The sequence below is a fragment of the Stegostoma tigrinum genome, chromosome 15 (assembly GCF_030684315.1).
Source record: "Stegostoma tigrinum isolate sSteTig4 chromosome 15, sSteTig4.hap1, whole genome shotgun sequence".
NCBI lineage: Eukaryota > Metazoa > Chordata > Chondrichthyes > Orectolobiformes > Stegostomatidae > Stegostoma > Stegostoma tigrinum.
In genome coordinates, this window is record NC_081368.1 from 50,019,500 (window position 1) to 50,039,450 (window position 19,951).

A 19,951-nucleotide genomic window follows, 5' to 3' on the forward strand; every position below is an offset into this window, starting at 1 on the left:
AACTGCAGATGCTGGAGATTCCAAGATAATAAAATGTGAGGCTGGACGAACACAGCAGGCCAAGCAGCATCTCAGGAGCACAAAAGCTGACGTTTCGGGCCTAGACCCTTCATCAGAGAGGGGGATGGGGGGAGGGAACTGGAATAAATAGGGAGAGAGGGGGAGGCGGACCGAAGATGGAGAGTAAAGAAGATAGGTGGAGAGAGTGTAGGTGGGGAGGTAGGGAGGGGATAGGTCAGTCCAGGGAAGACGGACAGGTCAAGGAGGTGGGATGAGGTTAGTAGGTAGCGGGGGGTGCGGCTTGGGGTGGGAGGAAGGGATGGGTGAGAGGAAGAACCGGTTAGGGAGGCAGAGACAGGTTGGACTGGTTTTGGGATGCAATGGGTGGGGGGGAAGAGCTGGGCTGGTTGTGTGGTGCAGTGGGGGGAGGGGACGAACTGGGCTGGTTGAGGGATGCAGTCGGGGAAGGGGAGATTTTGAAGCTGGTGAAGTCCACATTGATACCATATGGCTGCAGGGTTCCCAGGCGGAATATGAGTTGCTGTTCCTGCAACCTTCGGGTGGCATCATTGTGGCAGTGCAGGAGGCCCATGATGGACATGTCATCAAGAGAATGGGAGGGGGAGTGGAAATGGTTTGCGACTGGGAGGTGCAGTTGTTTTTTGCGAACTGAGCGGAGGTGTTCTGCAAAGCGGTCCCCAAGCCTCCGCTTGGTTTCCCCAATGTAGAGGAAGCCGCACCGGGTACAGTGGATGCAGTATACCACATTGGCAGATGTGCAGGTGAACCTCTGCTTGATGTGGAATGTCATCTTGGGGCCTGGGATGGGGGTGAGGGAGGAGGTGTGGGGACAAGTGTAGCATTTCCTGCGGTTGCAGGGGAAGGTGCCGGGTGTGGTGGGGTTGGAGGCAGTCCATCCCCTATTCCCAATTCCTCCGCCTCCGCCGCATCTGCTCCCACGACAAGACATTCCACTCCCGCACATCCCAGATGTCCAAGTTCTTTAAGGACCGCAACTTTCCCCCCACGGTGATCGAGAACGCCCTTGACCGCGTCTCCCGCATTTCCCGCGACACATCCCTCACACCCCGCCCCCGCCACAACCGCCCCAAGAGGATCCCCCTCGTTCTCACACACCACCCTACCAACCTCCGGATACAACGCATTATCCTCCGACACTTCCGCCATTTACAATCCGACCCCACCACCCAAGACATTTTTCCATCCCCTCCCCTGTCTGCTTTCCGGAGAGACCACTCTCTCCGTGACTCCCTTGTTCGCTCCACACTGCCCTCCAACCCCACCACACCCGGCACCTTCCCCTGCAACCGCAGGAAATGCTACACTTGTCCCCACACCTCCTCCCTCACCCCCATCCCAGGCCTCAAGATGACATTCCACATCAAGCAGAGGTTCACCTGTACATCTGCCAATGTGGTATACTGCATCCACTGTACCCGGTGCGGCTTCCTCTACATTGGGGAAACCAAGCGGAGGCTTGGGGACCGCTTTGCAGAACACCTCCGCTCAGTTCGCAAAAAACAACTGCACCTCCCAAGCGCAAACCATTTCCACTCCCCCTCCCATTCTCTTGATGACATGTCCATCATGGGCCTCCTGCACTGCCACAATGATGCCACCCGAAGGTTGCAGGAACAGCAACTCATATTCCGCCTGGGAACCCTGCAGCCATATGGTATCAATGTGGACTTCACCAGCTTCAAAATCTCCCCTTCCCCGACTGCATCCCTCAACCAGCCCAGTTCGTCCCCTCCCCCCACTGCACCACACAACCAGCCCAGCTCTTCCCCCCCACCCATTGCATCCCAAAACCAGTCCAACCTGTCTCTGCCTCCCTAACCGGTTCTTCCTCTCACCCATCCCTTCCTCCCACCCCAAGCCGCACCCCCCACTACCTACTAACCTCATCCCACCTCCTTGACCTGTCCGTCTTCCCTGGACTGACCTATCCCCTCCCTACCTCCCCACCTACACTCTCTCCACCTATCTTCTTTACTCTCCATCTTCGGTCCGCCTCCCCCTCTCTCCCTATTTATTCCAGTTCCCTCCCCCCATCCCCCTCTCTGATGAAGGGTCTAGGCCCGAAACGTCAGCTTTTGTGCTCCTGAGATGCTGCTTGGCCTGCTGTGTTCATCCAGCCTCACATTTTATTATAGTGCTAAGAAATAGCCCTTCTTCAGCAATAAACTGCAGAGTTTGGGGTCTGCCAGTGCCACTCAGTTCCTGACTTTATTACGGCATTGGTCCAAACATGGACAGAATAGCTTAACTCAACTGGTGAGATGGTTAAGTCAATGAGTAAATGAAAGATGTGAGTGAACTGGCAGATTTACTGGCATTCAGACCCTCCGACGAATGTGGTAGCAATCCCCACATTCTCCAGTCCCTTGTGAGGCACAGTGCCTCAGTGGATAGCACTGCTGCCTCATAGCACCAGGGACCCAGGTTTGATTCCATCCTCGAGTGACTGCGTGGGGTTTGCATATTCTCTCTGTGCCTGTGTGGGTTTCGTCCAGGAGTTCTGGTTTCCCCCCCACAGTCCAAGGATGTGCAAGTTGGGTGGATTGGCCATGCTAAATTGCCCATAGTGTCCAGGAATGTGTAGGTTAGGCACATTAGCCATGGGAAATGCGGCATTACAGGGGTAGGGTGGAGGGGGATGAGTCTGAGTGGGATGCTCTTCAGAGGGTTATTGTGGACTTGTTGGGCTGAGTGGCCTGTTTCCACGCTGTGAGGCTTCTATTATTCTATTATATAGTACATTGCAAATGTTAAACAACAGATAATGCAAGCGAATGAACACATAGCTCCTAGTGATCATCTTTAATGGTATGCAGCACAGGATGAATGAACTGAGGATATTGTTACTAAGGTTGCAGATGACGCAAAGGTAGGTGGAGGGGCAGGTAATGTTCAGGAAGCAGGAGGCTGCAGAAGATCCAGGCTAGGATCATGGGCAAAGAAATGGCAGATGGAATACAGTCTGGGAAAGTGTGAGGTTATGTTCTTTGATAGGAAGAGAAAAGCGATAGAGATAATGGGAACTGCAGATGCTGGAGAATCCAAGATAACAAAATGTGAGGCTGGATGAACACAGCAGGCCAAGCAGCATCTCAGGAGCACAAAAGCTTTTGTGGTCCTGAGATGCTGCTTGGCCTGTTGTGTTCATCCAGCCTCACGTTTTGTTATCAGAGAAAAGCGATAGACTGTTTTCTAAATGGGAAAGGCTTTGGAAATCTGAAGCACGAAAGGGAGTTGGGAGTCCTAGTTCAGGATTCTCTTAAGGATAATAGGCAGGCTCAGTTGGCAGTTCAGAAGCCAAATGTAACGTTAGCATTTGTCCCCCGACAACCACACATCAACGAATACCAGTCACGGTCGGACATAGAGCAGTTTTTCCGCCGTCTTCGCCTGCATGCCTACTTCTTCAACCGGGAACCCAACCCTCCTTCCACTGACCCCTTCACCCGCTTCCAACACAAGTCCTCCTCCTGGACACCACCCCCAGGCCTCCTACCCTCCCTCGACCTCTTCATCTCCAACTGCCGTCGAGACATTAACCGCCTCAACCTCTCCACCCCTCTCACCCACTCCAACCTCTCCCCCGCAGAACGGGCAGCCCTCCGCTCCCTCCGCTCCAACCCCAACCTCACCATCAAACCCGCAGACAAGGGTGGCGCAGTGGTAGTATGGCGTACTGACCTCTACATCGCCGAGGCCAGACGCCAACTCTCCGACACCACCTCCTACCGCCTCCTCGATCATGACCCCACACCCGAGCACCAAACCATCATCTCCAACACCATTCATGACCTCATCACCTCAGGGGACCTCCCACCCACAGCCTCCAACCTCATTGTTCCCCAACCCCGCACGGCCCGTTTCTATCTCCTTCCCAAAATCCACAAACCTGCCTGCCCTGGTCGACCCATCGTCTCAGCCTGCTCCTGCCCCACCGAACTCATCTCCACCTATCTGGACTCCATTTTCTCCCCTTTGGTCCAGGAACTCCCCACCTATGTCCGTGACACCACCCACGCCCTCCACCTCCTCCAGGACTTCCAATTCCCTGGCCCCCAACACCTCATATTCACCATGGACGTCCAGTCCCTGTACACCTGCATTCCGCATGGAGATGGCCTCAAGGCCCTCCGCTTCTTCCTGTCCCGCAGGCCCGACCAGGCCCCCTCCACCGACACTCTCATCCGCCTAGCGGAACTCGTCCTCACACTCAACAACTTCTCTTTTGACTCCTCCCACTTCCTACAGACTAAGGGGGTGGCCATGGGCACCCGCATGGGCCCCAGCTATGCCTGCCTCTTTGTAGGTTACGTGGAACAGTCCATCTTCCACACCTACACAGGCCCCAAACCCCACCTCTTCCTCCGGTACATTGATGACTGTATCGGCGCCGCCTCTTGCTCCCCAGAGGAGCTCGAACAGTTCATCCACTTCACCAACACCTTCCACCCCAACCTTCAGTTCACCTGGGCCATCTCCAGCACATCCCTCACCTTCCTGGACCTCTCAGTCTCCATCTCAGGCAACCAGCTTGTAACTGATGTCCATTTCAAGCCCACCGACTCCCACAGCTACCTAGAATACACCTCCTCCCACCCACCCTCCTGCAAAAACTCCATCCCCTATTCCCAATTCCTCCGCCTCCGCCGCATCTGCTCCCACGATAAGACATTCCACTCCCGCACATCCCAGATGTCCAAGTTCTTTAAGGACCGCAACTTCCCCCCCACGGTGATTGAGAACGCCCTTGACCGCGTCTCCCGCATTTCCTGCGACACATCCCTCACACCCCGCCCCCGCCACAACCGCCCCAAGAGGATCCCCCTCGTTCTCACACACCACCCTACCAACCTCCGGATACAACGCATTATCCTCCGACACTTCCGCCATTTACAATCCGACCCCACCACCCAAGACATTTTTCCATCCCCACCCCTGTCTGCTTTCCGGAGAGACCACTCTCTCTGTGACTCCCTTGTTCGCTCCACACTGCCCTCCAACACCACCACACCCGGCACCTTCCCCTGCAACCGCAGGAAATGCTACACTTGTCCCCACACCTCCTCCCTCACCCCCATCCCAGGCCCCAAGATGACATTCCACATTAAGCAGAGGTTCACCTGCACATCTGCCAATGTGGTATACTGCATCCACTGTACCCGGTGCGGCTTCCTCTACATTGGGGAAACCAAGCGGAGGCTTGGGGACCGCTTTGCAGAACACCTCCGCTCAGTTCGCAACAAACAACTGCACCTCCCAGTCGCAAACCATTTCCACTCCCCCTCCCATTCTCTTGATGACATGTCCATCATGGGCCTCCTGCACTGCCACAATGATGCCACCCGAAGGTTGCAGGAACAGCAACTCATATTCCGCCTGGGAACCCTGCAGCCATATGGTATCAATGTGGACTTCACCAGTTTCAAAATCTCCCCTTCCCCCACTGCATCCCTAAACCAGCCCAGTTCATCCCCTCCCCCCACTGCACCACACAACCAGCCCAGCTCCTCCCCCCCACCCACTGCATCCCAAAACCAGTCCAACCTGTCTCTGCCTCCCTAACCGGTTCTTCCTCTCACCCATCCCTTCCTCCCACCCCCAGCCGCACCCCCAGCTACCTACTAACCTCATCCCACCTCCTTGACCTGTCCGTCTTCCCTGGACTGACCTATCCCCTCCCTACCTCCCCACCTACACCCTCTCCACCTATCTTCTTTGCTCTCCATCTTCGGTCCGCCTCCCCCTCTCTCCCTATTTATTCCAGTTCCCTCCCCCCATCCCCCTCTCTGATGAAGGGTCTAGGCCCGAAACGTCAGCTTTTGTGCTCCTGAGATGCTGCTTGGCCTGCTGTGTTCATCCAGCCTCACATTTTATTATCTTGGAATCTCCAGCATCTGCAGTTCCCATTATCTCTGTAACGTTAGCATTGTTACATTGTGTGTTTCATTGACAGGGCTAGAATGCAAGATTATAAATGTACTGCTGATGCCCTATAATACTCCAATCAGGCTGCATTTAGAATATTGTGAGCAGTTTTGGGCCCTGTATTAAGGACAGATGTGTTAGCATTGGAGGGGGTCCAGAAGAGGATCGCATGAATGATCCAGGAATAAGACCATGAGACATAGGAGTGAAAGTAAGGCCATTCGGCCCATCAAGTCCACTCCACCATTTAATCACAGGTAGGATTTGTCATGATTGATCGAGGACTCTGGGTCTGTACTTAATGGAGTTTAAGAGGATGAGGTGGTATCTCATTGCAACATGCAGAATACTGAGATGCCTAGATAAAGCAGAGATAGAGATGTTTCCACCAGTAGGAAAGACCAAGACCCAAGAGCATAGCCTCCGAGTGAAGGAACAACTCTTTAGAAAGCTGTTGATGAGGAATTTTTTTCAGCCAGAGGGAGGTGAATCTGTGGAACTCATTGCTACAGAAGCCTGTGGAGGTCAAATCATTGAGTGTTTAACACCGAGATATTTAAGTTATTGATTGGTAAAAGGAATAAAGGCTGCAGAAAGAAGGTAGGAGAATGAGGTTAAGAAAGATATCAGCTATGATCAAATGGTGAAGCAGACTCAATGGGCTGAATGGCCTAATTCTGCTCCTATATCTCATGACCTTATGGTCTAACTTGAGCATGTCAGTTTTGAGAGGCAATAAAGGACAATTGAGCTATGATAAACAGCGTGGGAAAGATAGATCTTGAAAACAACTTTAAATTGTGCAAGTGGGATAGGTTCATTCTTGTAATCCTCTTCTTCACCCCGCTCCAAGGCCAACACATCTTCCCTTAGATATGGGGCACATAACAGGGAAAAAAACGCCTGGAATGATGTAATGAAATTGTTCTTCAGTCATACTGTCGTACAAACAGAAGAGGAAACAACAGCTTTAAATTTATTTGAGAGGAAAAAAGGTGCTGTGTTGAGATACTGTGGAGTTATTTCTGAATGCAATGGAAAAAAAGATTTTCCTGATCTGTATCCATGATCAAAACTGATTTACTGTTTCTCTTTACCTTTAAAATGTAACAGGTCATTTCTATGCTTTAATACCTCAGTTAAAGTAATTTTCTAATCCTTTCTCCACCCTCATCCTTCCATACTGTATTAAGATTTCTGTGAACAAAGCCTTTACATTCCATTCACGTGCTGTCCATCTGAAGAAATTAGATCACGGCCAGGGGGCAAATAAAATCACCATCTTCATCATGAAGCTTATTCAATTGGTCTTTAATGGGTTCAGGGTTTTAGCCAGATGCTGGTGTCTGTCTCTGTAGTTTATCAGTAACACATGAAAAGAAAGTTTTTGCTGTTTTTGGAAGTAGATGTTATTTAATCCTTCACTGCATTCATACTGTTAGTTATTAGTGGAAAATTCTCTTGAGATGAACTCTCTCCCAGCAGACTAGGAAAGAACACTTGGCTTTTGCTCAAAGTCAACAAAGATATTCACAGAACAAAACATTACACACTGCCAGAAAGTCGCGATAAAGTTCAAGGCACTCCAACTGTGACAATAAAGTCTTGACTCTTCAGTTTTTTTTCTTGAAACTTGCTCTTCCACTACATCCCTTACACATTGCCACCCATGACCCCAATATGAGTCTTAAAATAGTTCCTTGGCATGTGATGTTACAGGTGCAGGTACAGAATTTAAGGTTGAGCACAGCATTTGGAAGGCAGAACTCCATGAAATTCAGCCTAGCTCTAGGTTCCTCCTTCCACATCTCCACTTCAGTTCAGGCATCTGACGTTCACTGGATTGGCCAGTTGGGCGAGGATGCTCGATTGTAGCTGATATAGGTGGAATCATTTCTCTTTTGAGTCACTGCTTTAAGGCAAGAAAGAAAGGAAAGTTAGGAAATTAACAAAAATGTTTGCACCCTGACAAGTGTTCACCTAGATATTTCAGTTTTGATGGTTGAAATGACCAGACTCACCCCACATGGTAGGAGGGAGATGAAAGCAAAGATGATGATCGCATTAAGTTTATAAAAAAAACCAACTGTAGCGCACTGACAATACTACTTTCTGCAGAGGATCATGGTTGTCCCTCAATTTGAAGATTATGTCATCACAGAAATGTGAGGTGCTGCCTATTGGCTTGTCATGTGACTGACCAGGCCAAGCCTCGCTCCACAGATCTGTGGCTACGGTGGCATTTAGCATGAAAGATTTGCTTCATTCTTTTTTTTCTTCTCCATCACTGCTCTGGCTCATTATTGAACTCAAAACATGCAGCCCGATGGACTACCATATGCACGCATTGCCTGTGTGCAGTTTCTTAACTAGGGACCCCTGGTTCACAACCTGTCTCTTGCCATGTGCCATTGCCACAGAATGTAAGAAATGATGCCTGCATGTGACTTTATTTTGAGTATTTGGGGGTGTTGTCATTGTCCTCAAAATCCTTATGGATTGATGGTCTGCTTTCAGTGATGTGTTGAACCACAACGACTGGGACTACCTTACCACTGCAGCCACCTTCAATGTTTGCAGCCAGGAACACACATCATCATTCCTTCATCACACCTTGTCTTCCATCTCCAGGCACAAGCCTCACCACTGCATCAAGGTGGCGAATCATGGAAAGAAATCTAAGTGTCCTGCTCTAATGCAGCAGGCCCAACGTCATCATGTTTAAATGAAGCTCCTTTCCAGAGATTTTGGAATGATTTTGAAATTAAATGTCTCCTGTGTCAGTTTCCTGGAGTTTGAGATGTCTGATAGTAAATTAGATGTTGGGTTTGAGTGACGCACCATAGAAATGGTTGAAGGCCAAGAGTCCTGATGAATCTATGAATAAAGGCACTGTGTTCCAAACCATTCTCTTAGTCATTTCTGAGAATAGTTGGTGAGGTAAGAATAGTGGTTATGAGAGATTTATTTCTACCATTTGGAGGTGGAAAGCTTCATATCTTTCATATCTTCTATTTTGTTTCCGTGTTTTTGATTGTGGACTAAAATAGGAAATGTTTTGAAAATTAAGGGTTATTGAAGTATTGCTGCACTTTTAAAAAGTAAGTAACCCAATGCTCATTGTAAGCTGTGTTTACATGTTGCTTCTTCAAGCAGTGGTAGAAGCCTGGTTGCAAGATGAGTTGCAAGGAATGCGTATGAATGGAGTTTTGGCTGGCAACATATGGCTGTTTGGTCTGTGAACTAGTGACCATCTATTGATGGCAAGGGCCTTTCTGCCTGCCAATGACACTGTTCTGGCTATAAGCTGAACAGCTTGGGAATGTTTGGCAGAAACCATTAGACCTCTGCAGGAGAAAGATCTGTTTTTGCTGTGCTATAAAAAGCACCTTTCCAGTTGTTGTAAGCTGTGTCTTTTAATTGGTAAGTCAAAGATCTTTAAGTATGAGCCAGTCACCCTGTGCCTTCTGTAACGAGAAGAAAATGTCTGGAAAGAGAAGACCACGAAGCAGGGAGCTGATTGACACAAGAACCATTTCAGCAAGCCCTGTGAACAGGAACAAATAAATTGCCTTCCCACTCTTTCCTCTATGTCCATAACACCCATGTTTATTGCCTGTTTGTGCCTGTCTGAATGTGCGCAGAAAGGAGTTTATAAGGAGGTTAGAGTTTTAACTAGTGGAGTTATATATCACTGCTTTGTAATTGTTAACCCGCAGCTAGATTTTATTTATTTGTAATCATTTCTGTTAAAGATAGAAAACTGGTCTGTGCTTTCTATAAGTCTGGGTCTAAAAGATGGGTAAATTAGAGAAATCAGCACGCTTTTAGAATGTTTAACTTTTTTGACAACTCTGAGAATAGTGGGACTAGACTTTTAGTTGACCACTCCAGTGAGGCAAAACGGAAATGTTGTTACAAAGGATCATGACTGATCACATCGTGACTGTTTTGACTGGGCTTTAGATCAGCATCTATAGCAGTAAGGGCGTACTGAGGAGGGAACCTCAAACTAGCAACAGAAAGGACAAATTCACAGAAGATACTGCCTAATTAATGGTGTATCAATGAGACTGTGCTTCCTTGACTTCTGGGGAAAGTAATATTCCCCGTGGGCTGAGATTGTCATGGTGGGTCGTCATAGAATTCTTCAACCTCCTAAAGAAAAATCTCTTCTACCAGTTGGACATGCATTATCAATGGCTGTGAAAGCCACAACTTGCCTTAAACTTTTTGATTCCTTCCAGGGTACTTCAAGAAACACATCTAAGTGTCTTGCAGTCCACTGTACAAGATGTATAACAGATGCAGATAATGGATAGAACTTTTGCAGGGTTGAGAATTATGTGAATTTGCCTTGGATGAAAATAACCAGAATGCGTGGAAAATCAGGGGCTGCCTTCCCACAAATGCAGGGTGTCATTGATCTCACACTCCTGACAATTCAGTCATGATGAGATTAACCAGGAACAGTCATCAGCGGCAATTCCATCAATGGTCAACCAGTGTGCGGCACAAAAAAACTCCACACAGGTCAATGTTAAAGCTGATGGGAGCCACAATGAAGCTTTCATACTGTAGCAGTCCGAAATCCCTGACTTGCTCAAACCTACAACCAAACTTCAGTGGTGAACGCTTACCAACAAACAATATGTACTTCAGATTTGGCTGATCAAGTGTCTGTGAACTTGATCGATTAGCATTTAGGGTACATGCTTCAGCTATATGGAGCCTTGGTAAACTGCATTTGGAATGTCCTCACCTAAGGAAGAATACACTTGCCATTGAGGAAACGCAATCAAGATCCACCAGACTGATGCCTGTGATGATGGGAATGTCCCATGAGAAGAGATTGAGGAGACTGCGCCTATATTCTCAGCAGAATGAAAGTGATCTAATTGAAGCATAGGAAAATCTTGTAGGGCTTGAGAGATGTTCTCCCTAGTTGGGGATGCGGTCTAGAAACTGCAGACACTACCCCGAATAAGAGACTGGCTGCTCAGGACCGATCTGATGGGAAATGTCTTCAGTGACATGGTGGTCCAAGTCTGGCTATCTCTGGTCAAAGATGTTGATGTGCTGCTTTTTGCAGAAGCCATCTGGACAATCAATGATAAGCAACCTCTAGTCCTCCTTTCTCCCTGTATTTTGGGGTTTTTTCTAGTGGAAACTAGACTGAAGAATGTCTGCAAGGCATGTGTGCATTGCATGATGCAGTGGTGAAGGTGACCTGGAAGAAGGCGCATCATGAGTGCGTGAATGTCCAGATACCCAGGCCTTAACTCCCATCAGGTCCCATTCACCCATTCCTCAATGTGCTTGATGACCTATATTGGTTTATAGCTAAGCAACAGCCCCATTTTAAAATTGTCAGCATTGCTTACAAACCCTCGATGGCCCTACCCTATCAATCCTCAGTCCTGTTGTATTTCAATTATATCAAGTAAAGTCACCATAGTTCCACTTCCTCATTACAGTGAAAGATGATTGGTGATGTCTTAACCTGGTGATGCACCATGGCAAGGTGGAGAAGGTGGCACCTTTGTGGTAACCTTAGCTAGTTCATAAATTGAACTTGCACTGTTGGCATTACTCTCCATTGCAAACCAGACATCTAAGCTAAATTGGTCCTCCGTGTTATATGTTTTTCTAAGTTTTGGTCAATTATGCTGACATCTTCCTTTTAATGTGAAATATTGTAACACTGCTATGGATTGGCATGTTATGTTACAGGTGGGTGCCATTTAGTATAAGTTGTTAACAAGGGGTAGAGCTGGATGAGCACAGCAGGCCAAGCAGCATCTTAGGAGCAGAAAAGCTGACGTTTTGGGCCTAGGCTTTTGTTCTGTATCTATCTGTAACTCTCCCTCTCAGCTCTATTCAAAGTGAAACTTATTTCTTGGAAGTAATTCAGAAACCTGATAAGCTGCTTTTGTGTTTCAACTAGCTGGGAAAATATTGCCTGAGTGTTTATAATTCTATAATTTACCTGCCTAGTTGTGTGGCCTAACCAGACTTTCTAGATGCCACATTTCTGACTCTCCCATATAATCTTGCACAGCTTTTTAAAGATGTATTTGATGGAACTTAGCTCTAATCCTTCTTGAGCTTGCACTTTAAATACAAGCAGCATGTCATGAAAATGGAATATTGCAGACTAAGCAGTGGTGCAGAGGTAATTCTAGAACACAATACAGTATATCATGGATTATTTTCGCTTCTAGCTCTGGACTGAAGCTGATGTACTTTCTACTTTCCTATTCGTAAGAGCACAATACTCCTCCCATCTCTCCCTTTGCCTGCTGGCGAGGTTCCAACCCAGTACTATTACTGGGTTCACCTCTTATCCTGCCCGTCCCTACCTGTGTTCCCATGTGGCTCTCAGAGTCAGCCTTTCCCATCCCCTAACTAATTCCTATTGGAAAGGCAGATGTGATTACATACCTACATTGTATCATTTTCATTATTATTCGGGTGGAAACACAATTCAACAAGAACAGTGTTGGGACTTTGATAAGGCAGATTTAGACTCTGGAAACCCAGACAGGATTTGTGTAAGTGGCAGGTGAAAACAATTTGGAAGGTTTTGTGTTTGAATACGTAGCAGCCCTGTCTCAATCCCTTAAGTTATGTGTGTACAGGATGCGATGGTCAAATGGTATTATTCCTAGATTGCTAACCCAGAGAGCCAGGTAATATTCTGGGGACCTGAGTTCACATCCCACCATGGCAGATGGTTGAATTTGAATTTGGTTTAAAACAAAATCGGATGTTCACAGTCAGAACTTTCACCAAATATGCAGGTCCTTTGAGACGGGATTTCATCTAATGATGACCGTGTCGATTGTCAGAAAAACCTGTCTCGTTCACTAATGCCCTTTAGGAAAGGAAACTATCATCCTTACCTGGTCTGGCCAACTGGTGATTCCAGACCTGCAGCAGTATAGTTAATTCGTAAATGCTTTCTGGGAAGTTAGGGATGATTAATAAATAATGGTCTAGCCAGTGATAGTAGGAACTGCAGATGCTGGAGAATCCAAGATAACAGGGTGCAGAGCTGGATGAACACAGCAGGCCAAGCAGCATCATTAGCCTTCCTGCTCCTATGATGCTGCTTGGCCTGCTGTGTTCATCCAGCTCTACACCATGGTCAAGCCAGTGATGCCTACATCACTAAATAAAATGAATTTTAAAAAATTATGACTTATAATAATCTAAAATGTGAATTTTACCCGTAATTGGGATCACACTGTAACTGTTGTATCTTATAAATGAATCTTAAAACCTTTGGCTAAATATTAAGATTGCAAAAGCAAATAACTACCAGGATGGCCTTACTGGCACAAAATTGGCCCAGCAGTGCCCCTTGTTTAGAAGCTACAGGTGTGGTTTTGGGTCCAAAATGGTGTAAACGTTGGACTGCACAGTTTTGGGATGTAATTCAGCTTCTGAAAAACATCGAACTCTTGCTCTCTGATATTCTATTATTCAGTGTTTTACAAGTCAGATTCAGTCCCTGCTTCTAACACAATGCACCTTCCCTTTAAGAGGTCCAGGCTGGTTTTTAACAATATTAGTTAATTTCTCAGTAATGGTTAGTCAACAGCTCTGTTAGCACTAGCTGAATGCTGAAATAATTTAAGACATCAGGAAGCAAAAAGTGTTGCTTCTGTTGCAGTCAACAGGACCTGGTTATTTGGGTATCAAAATCTGTGTCTGTTTACAGGGTCTGTTAGGTTCAATTCTCTGCAAGTCAGTTTTTAACAGGCCTCTACTTGTGTACTGTGCACCAAAACAAGGTGTGGGGCTGGATGAACACAGCAGGCCAAGCAGCATCTCAGGAGCACAAAAGCTGACGTTTCGGGCCTAGACCCTTCATCAGATCAGACCTTTTCTGATGAAGGGTCTAGGCCTGAAACGTCAGCTTTTGTGCACCTGAGATGCTGCTTGGCCTGCTGTGTTCATCCAGCTCCACACTTTGTTATCTTGGATTCTCCAGCATCTGCAGTTCCCATTATCTCTGACTACTTAAAGGCCAGTTGGCAGGAATCACCTGCGTTTTAACAACATTACCTTTGTTCAGTACAGATAAGCAAAGACTCCATTTTAGATGGCTGTTTGTTTGTTTGGTGCTTGGAATTCCCTAGAGTGACTGCCCTCCTCCTCTTGAGTTAGTGTGACCATTGGCAATCCTCATAAATTGCTGTCTTTTTAATGGTGATATAGTTGTTGTATCATCCTATCAAAGCAGTTTCAATTCCCAACATTGTAAGATATGAGTTTGTTCAGGATTGAACAGTCCTCCCTCCTCTAAGTAAGTAGTTCTGCTGCTCTTTGCACCTACTGGTTTAAGTATTCTACATAATGTAAACAGGCAAGGATGCTTGCAAAAGGTGGGGCCAGCTGTTGTCTTTTCTCTCTTTTGTCAGTTAAGCCTTTACTTAAACATGTTTGTCACATTCTAATCTTGACATGGGAGGAACCAGGAAGAGAGATTGAGATATTTAACTCAGTAGGTGTGGCATAGCCTGTGTGTACTGGACATGCAGTTTGTATTGTTCTTGTGCTTAACATTCACAGCTGGCAAAAGTAATTTTAAGATAAAATTTAAATCAGAATGCTGAACTGCAACTGTATTTAATATCCTACCAGGATTAGGGGATGGGGTAGAGGTGATAATTATGACAGTATTGTACCAAAGTAAATGGCAGTGAGTATATTCTTCAGGTTAACCAAAATATAGGTTTTGCTGTTTGCAGAGCAGGTACCGGACAAGGCACTTCGTCATTAGAATCCGTGGAAACAGGCTGTTTGGCCCAAAGAGTCAACACCAACCCTCAGAGCATCCCACCCAGACCCATCATTCTTTACCCCACCTGATCTACACATCCCTGAACACTGTGGGCAATTTAGCATGGCCAATCCACTCAGCCTGCACATCTTTTGGACTGTGGGAGGAAACCCAGGCAGACACAGGGAGGATGTGCAAACTCCACAGAGACGGTTGCCGAGGGTGGAATTGAATCCAGGTCCCTGGCGCTGGGAGGTAGCAGTGCTAACCACTGAGCCACCACGCTCGCTCAAACCAGCGCAATTCACTGCATTTGGGTATTTCCAAAGACATTCCAAAATGCAGGTTTTAAATTTTAAGCAAATTCTGCATACAAAGCATGTATTCAAAGGTCTTGGGTATGTTGAGTATCTCATAGAAATCACTGCTGGCTCTACAATTTGGTTTACAGGTTAACCAGGTTTCTTCAAGAGAATTTAACTGCCTTTCCTTACAATATTAAGGTTTGTACAAAGTGGCATCTGTAAGACTTTATTAGTATAATTGCATCTTCTATTGGATTCTGCCTTTAGTTTGATAGTCTGAAAACTATATGAATTACATAGCACTGTTTCTCCTTTAGTTTTCACTACAGTGACTCACATTTGCATTCCATTCTGGATTTGTTTCAGTTCTAGGATCGATTTTGGTAAAAGTTTGCCTCGAGAGGGCGATGGATGTTGCCACAATGTCAGACTGGTCAACAATCACTGGACAGTGGTGTGAGCGAAAGGCTTGACACGGAGATCACAAAGAACAATTAGTGGTAAGTGAACACACAGCATTATCCTCAAATTTCCTAATAATAAAAATCAATTTATTGTTAAAATCAAATGTTTTAACTTGATGGTCCAATTATCTGTTTCAGTTTTGAACATCTGACATCTCCCCCTATTGTCGACACTTTATAAGAAAACAATTGCTGTAGTTGTATGGGCATCAAACCTTTGGTGAATCCAGCATTATGCCAAAACAAATGGAGATGATCAACTTGTCATTTCTGACAGATAAAGAAAAGGAAGCAATAGTCGCAGTTCTCTTCCGAGATGAGAAGTTGCGTTCGTATGAGGAGAAGCGAATAAGGTAACGAGGGGAGGCGTGCTTTGAATAAAACTTCTAAACGTAATTGGTTCAAAATCCTTCCTTTTAGGACATCACATCAGAGTATTCTGCATAAAATCTGAGCTCAGGAAACCTCTAATCCGCTATTTTAAACTGTAAAAGAAATTATGAATGACAATTCAGTAATTTCCAGTTTTGCAATGGAATTATAGAGTACGTGTCTTATGCTCTTACAGAAGAGGCCCTTCAGCCGATCAGGTCTGCATCAATTTCAAACAAAGATACTAAACCTCCAATAGTCCCACTTGACTAAGTCAAGATTTTCTTGACAACACTTGAATGAGAAAATGCTTTCAATAGAAAAACATTTTGCATTTTATAATGTGATGGAAGTATGATGTGTGGATTAATAATACAGATCCTGAGACGATAATCCCCCTTGTCACAGAGAATAGAATTATGGTGATTCCCATTTAAACCAACATGAGTGATTTTTGTTTTCTCTTTTAAGGGTAGTGAGTGTGTGAAATTCTTTTCATTTCTTCAGGTGGTGGTGGAAGGAGGCCCCATTAATATTTTTAAGGCAGAGCTAAGTAAATGCTTGACTAATTAAAGTCAAAGTGTATAGAGGTAAGCAGGAGAGTGGATTTGAAGCCACAATCAGATCTTATCAATCTTATCAAATTGGGTTGCATTGTAAATATCATTGCCAGGCAGCAGGAAGAATGGTGCCACAGGGTTTTTGCTCTTTGTACTGACATCAGAGGTCTTCAAACATTTTTTGCTGATTTCTCCCTTTGGAGATCATTGCTTAAGCAGAGGGAATGTGGGTGAAACAAGTCTTTGCTGGCAGAATAAAGAATTTAAAAATGCAACCTGTCTCACGCATGCACAATTTTCTTTTCCAGCTACCAGGTGCAGTACGTTCCAATTTCACCATCTTTTTAAAATTTCTGCACACAACCAGCAGATTTTAATTCACTTAACGTAATATATTACTTGAGACAGAAACACACTATCAGCATTATGCAGCTGGATAAACATGAACTTAAAGGAAGACTTGATGATTCATCCATATAGCAGTGAGTGGGATACTCCTATTTTTCAGTTTAAACTGACATTTCATTTGGAGAGTCATGTTTAAATCAGTATCCAAATGGAAGCTCCTTTCATATTTGTTTTTGATGTCAAATAAATGAAGACAATTCCATTTTTCCCCAGAAACACTCAGTCAGTATTAACAAAAACAAAGTTGTTGGAAAAGCTCAGCAACTCTGGCAGCATCTGTGGAGGAGAAAAACAGAGTTAACGTTTTGGGTCTGGTGATCCTTCCTCAGGATGGATGGTGGCTGGGAAAACGTCAGTTTATATGCAGAAAAAAGGGGGAGAGGGATGGGCTAAGTAGTTAAACTGTAGGACGGAGCCTAAAGAGAGAGAAGAGCAGTTGGGCAGACAGAGTTGCTAACGATCAAGCTGGGAGGGTGAACAGTCGCTAATGGGAACGATTAGTGACTAACAACAAATAGTGTGTAATGGCAGGCTATGCGGTAACAGTCAATGTAAACACTTGTTTCAGTGTCTCTGGAAAGTCTATTTAATTAAAATGCATGAATTTACAATGGTCTGTCAGAACAGTGACCAGCACCATTGACTCACTGCTGTGAAGTCCTCATAAGTTTTGAACTGTTGCTGCATCCCTTTCAGGAAGATACTAGTTGTATTTTGTGGAAATGTGAGACACAACAGAGCTTTTCTGTTTTGTGGTAACTGATTACTGTGTATTTGATACCAGTTTCCATTTTTAGAAATCAGTGTGAATTCAAGCGTCTGATGTTGTGCTGCACTCAGACTGTCCTTTTGACAGGCTGTACCAGTGATAAGAGAAATTCAGTCTTTCAATGTATCACCTCTGACAATGGCCTTTTCTTGGCCAACCCATCCTTGAGCCTTGGTGTCCTTGCATAGTGCCCCTCAGTTTGGCCGCCTATGGATCATTATGGTATTGCTGTTAAATTTACCTCTTAAGTGTATGTGCTTTTGAGTTTCCCAATTGTTCACAACAGGTAGCCTGTATTAATTATCTCCCTGGAGAGACCTAACAACCCAGCCCACTCCATCCTGTTTTAGGTAACTTAATCTCGACTGTACACGCAGTCTTGAGTCCTCCACATTCAGAGGATAAAACATCAAATTAGTAGGATTGGTTCAAATTAGTAGGAGTAAACGTAATTCAGAGCTTCCCACTGTGGAGTCACAAGCTGTGAGGCAGTAATGGCTGCCATGGAGCTTGGCCTGAAGGCAAATGGCCATGTGATCCTATTAAATCCTCATGGTTTTTTTTTTCTTATGGTCATGGCCTGACAGACCAATCCTTGACGCCTGATTCCTGCTGCAAAAAAAGGTTGTGAAGCGGTAGGTATCATTTTAGGAACCTTATGCTTTAAATTACTCTGACCACATTGAACCTCAGTCTGCACCTTCCCCATCAATCGCTGCTCCCATCCAGCTCAATCATTTGAAGGTCATTCCCCCATCCCACCCAACTCCTAGCCCCCACAAAGTGTGGAGCATTAAATTGATATTTCACCAGGAAAATGCTTGGGAACAATTAATGTGATAACTACTGGTCATTGCAATTCTCCTCCTTTTGAAAGGAGGTGTATTTTTTTTTTACAGATTAAGTCCCATAATTTTTTTTTTGTCTTTTTGTTATGAAGAAAGCTGAAGAGTGAGCTGTTGGAAATACGGCGTAAAGGAGCGAAACGTGGAAGTCAGGACTACAGCAATAAGACTTGTGCCCGATGTCAGGAAACACTCGGCCACTTTGTTAAAAGTGGAAGTGTGTGTAAGCAGTGTAACCACCTGGTGTGTAAGGAATGTGGCATTACAGATGTAGACGGAAGATGGAAATGCAATGTGTGCATCAAGGAGGCGTGAGTGTAACTTTTTTATTGAGTAGTATTTTGTTTGAAGGATGGAAAACTTGGAGAAGATGTTTTCTAAAATATGACATGCCAAAATTGTGATGTGCTTTACTGGGGTGAGTGTCCCTGTGTCAGGGCTGTCTCTGCAATGAATAGGATTGCTGCTGGGTGTGTAACATTCCGAAACTTCCCCCTGAGACACCCAGAAGAGAAATGTCCTGAAATGGCGGGTTTACCTTGGGTTAAGTAGTTTCCTATTTCACAAAGAAGATCAAAAAGCACTTTCCAAATTTATATGTTGGAGGAGTACTTTGAAAAACATGTCCGTATTTCACACTAAAATCACTGGAAAATCAACAAGATTGAACTTGGGCAATTTGACTAACACTAAAGTTTCAAGACTCTTAAACTTCTCTTCTAAACGGAGAAAGACACTAATGAGATGTATGAAGAAATTCAGATGCACAAAATCTAAGATTCTTTGTCAAAGCCCTGTTATTGGAATCTCATGAATATTTCAGCACCAATTTTATGAAATTATAATCTTACCAGAGGAGCCTTAACTTCTGGGAGCAATTGCTGATAAATCATGTGGATGAGGATCTTTGCTGTATCCACAGGGAGGAATTCATAAAATTAGTTCAAAGATGTGGATATCAAGGTGTGCATTGTTAATGAAATAATAAGCTATTGACAAGTGCTAGAAATAGGAAGGAGAATGTCTGTTTGTCTTTGCTTGCTTGGAGGATATTGATTCTGAAGGTCCTATCATCCCTGAGTTTGTCATTTGATGTAAATGAATTTAATTGTCATCAGAATTGAAGGCTAACCCCTCGTAAACCACCCAAGAGCCATTTAATGAAAAGCTTTGGGAAGACACTTAAATGAACTACCCAAAGTCATTATGATCTAAGCTTTACAAAAACTGAAAGATCTATGAATGCTGTAAATCGGGAACAAAAACGGAAATTCCTGGAAAAGCTCAGCAAGTCTGGTAACATCTGTGAAGGGAAAAAAACAGAGTTAACGTTTCAGATCTGGCGACCCTTCGGCAGAACATGATCTAAGCTTTACCTGCTTTAGTGAAGATAAATTTTGGAGCTGAAAGGGGAAATTGATGTCAAGAGTTTGATCCAATATCAGTAAAAATGGCTTCAATTTACAATGA

The 19,951-nt window shown here is 45.1% G+C and overlaps 1 protein-coding gene across 1 annotated transcript in view; it reads left to right on the forward strand.

Moving 5' to 3' along the window:
• The window catches only part of sytl4 (synaptotagmin-like 4), an 88,888-nt gene that overhangs the window by 19,036 nt on the left and 49,901 nt on the right, over positions 1-19,951 (forward strand). The window contains exons 2-4 of the mRNA XM_048544514.2: positions 15,430-15,563; positions 15,666-15,880; positions 18,577-18,792. Coding sequence (XP_048400471.1) covers positions 15,762-15,880; positions 18,577-18,792 — 335 coding nt within the window. The 5' untranslated portion in view covers positions 15,430-15,563; positions 15,666-15,761. The remainder of the gene's footprint in view (positions 1-15,429; positions 15,564-15,665; positions 15,881-18,576; positions 18,793-19,951) is intronic.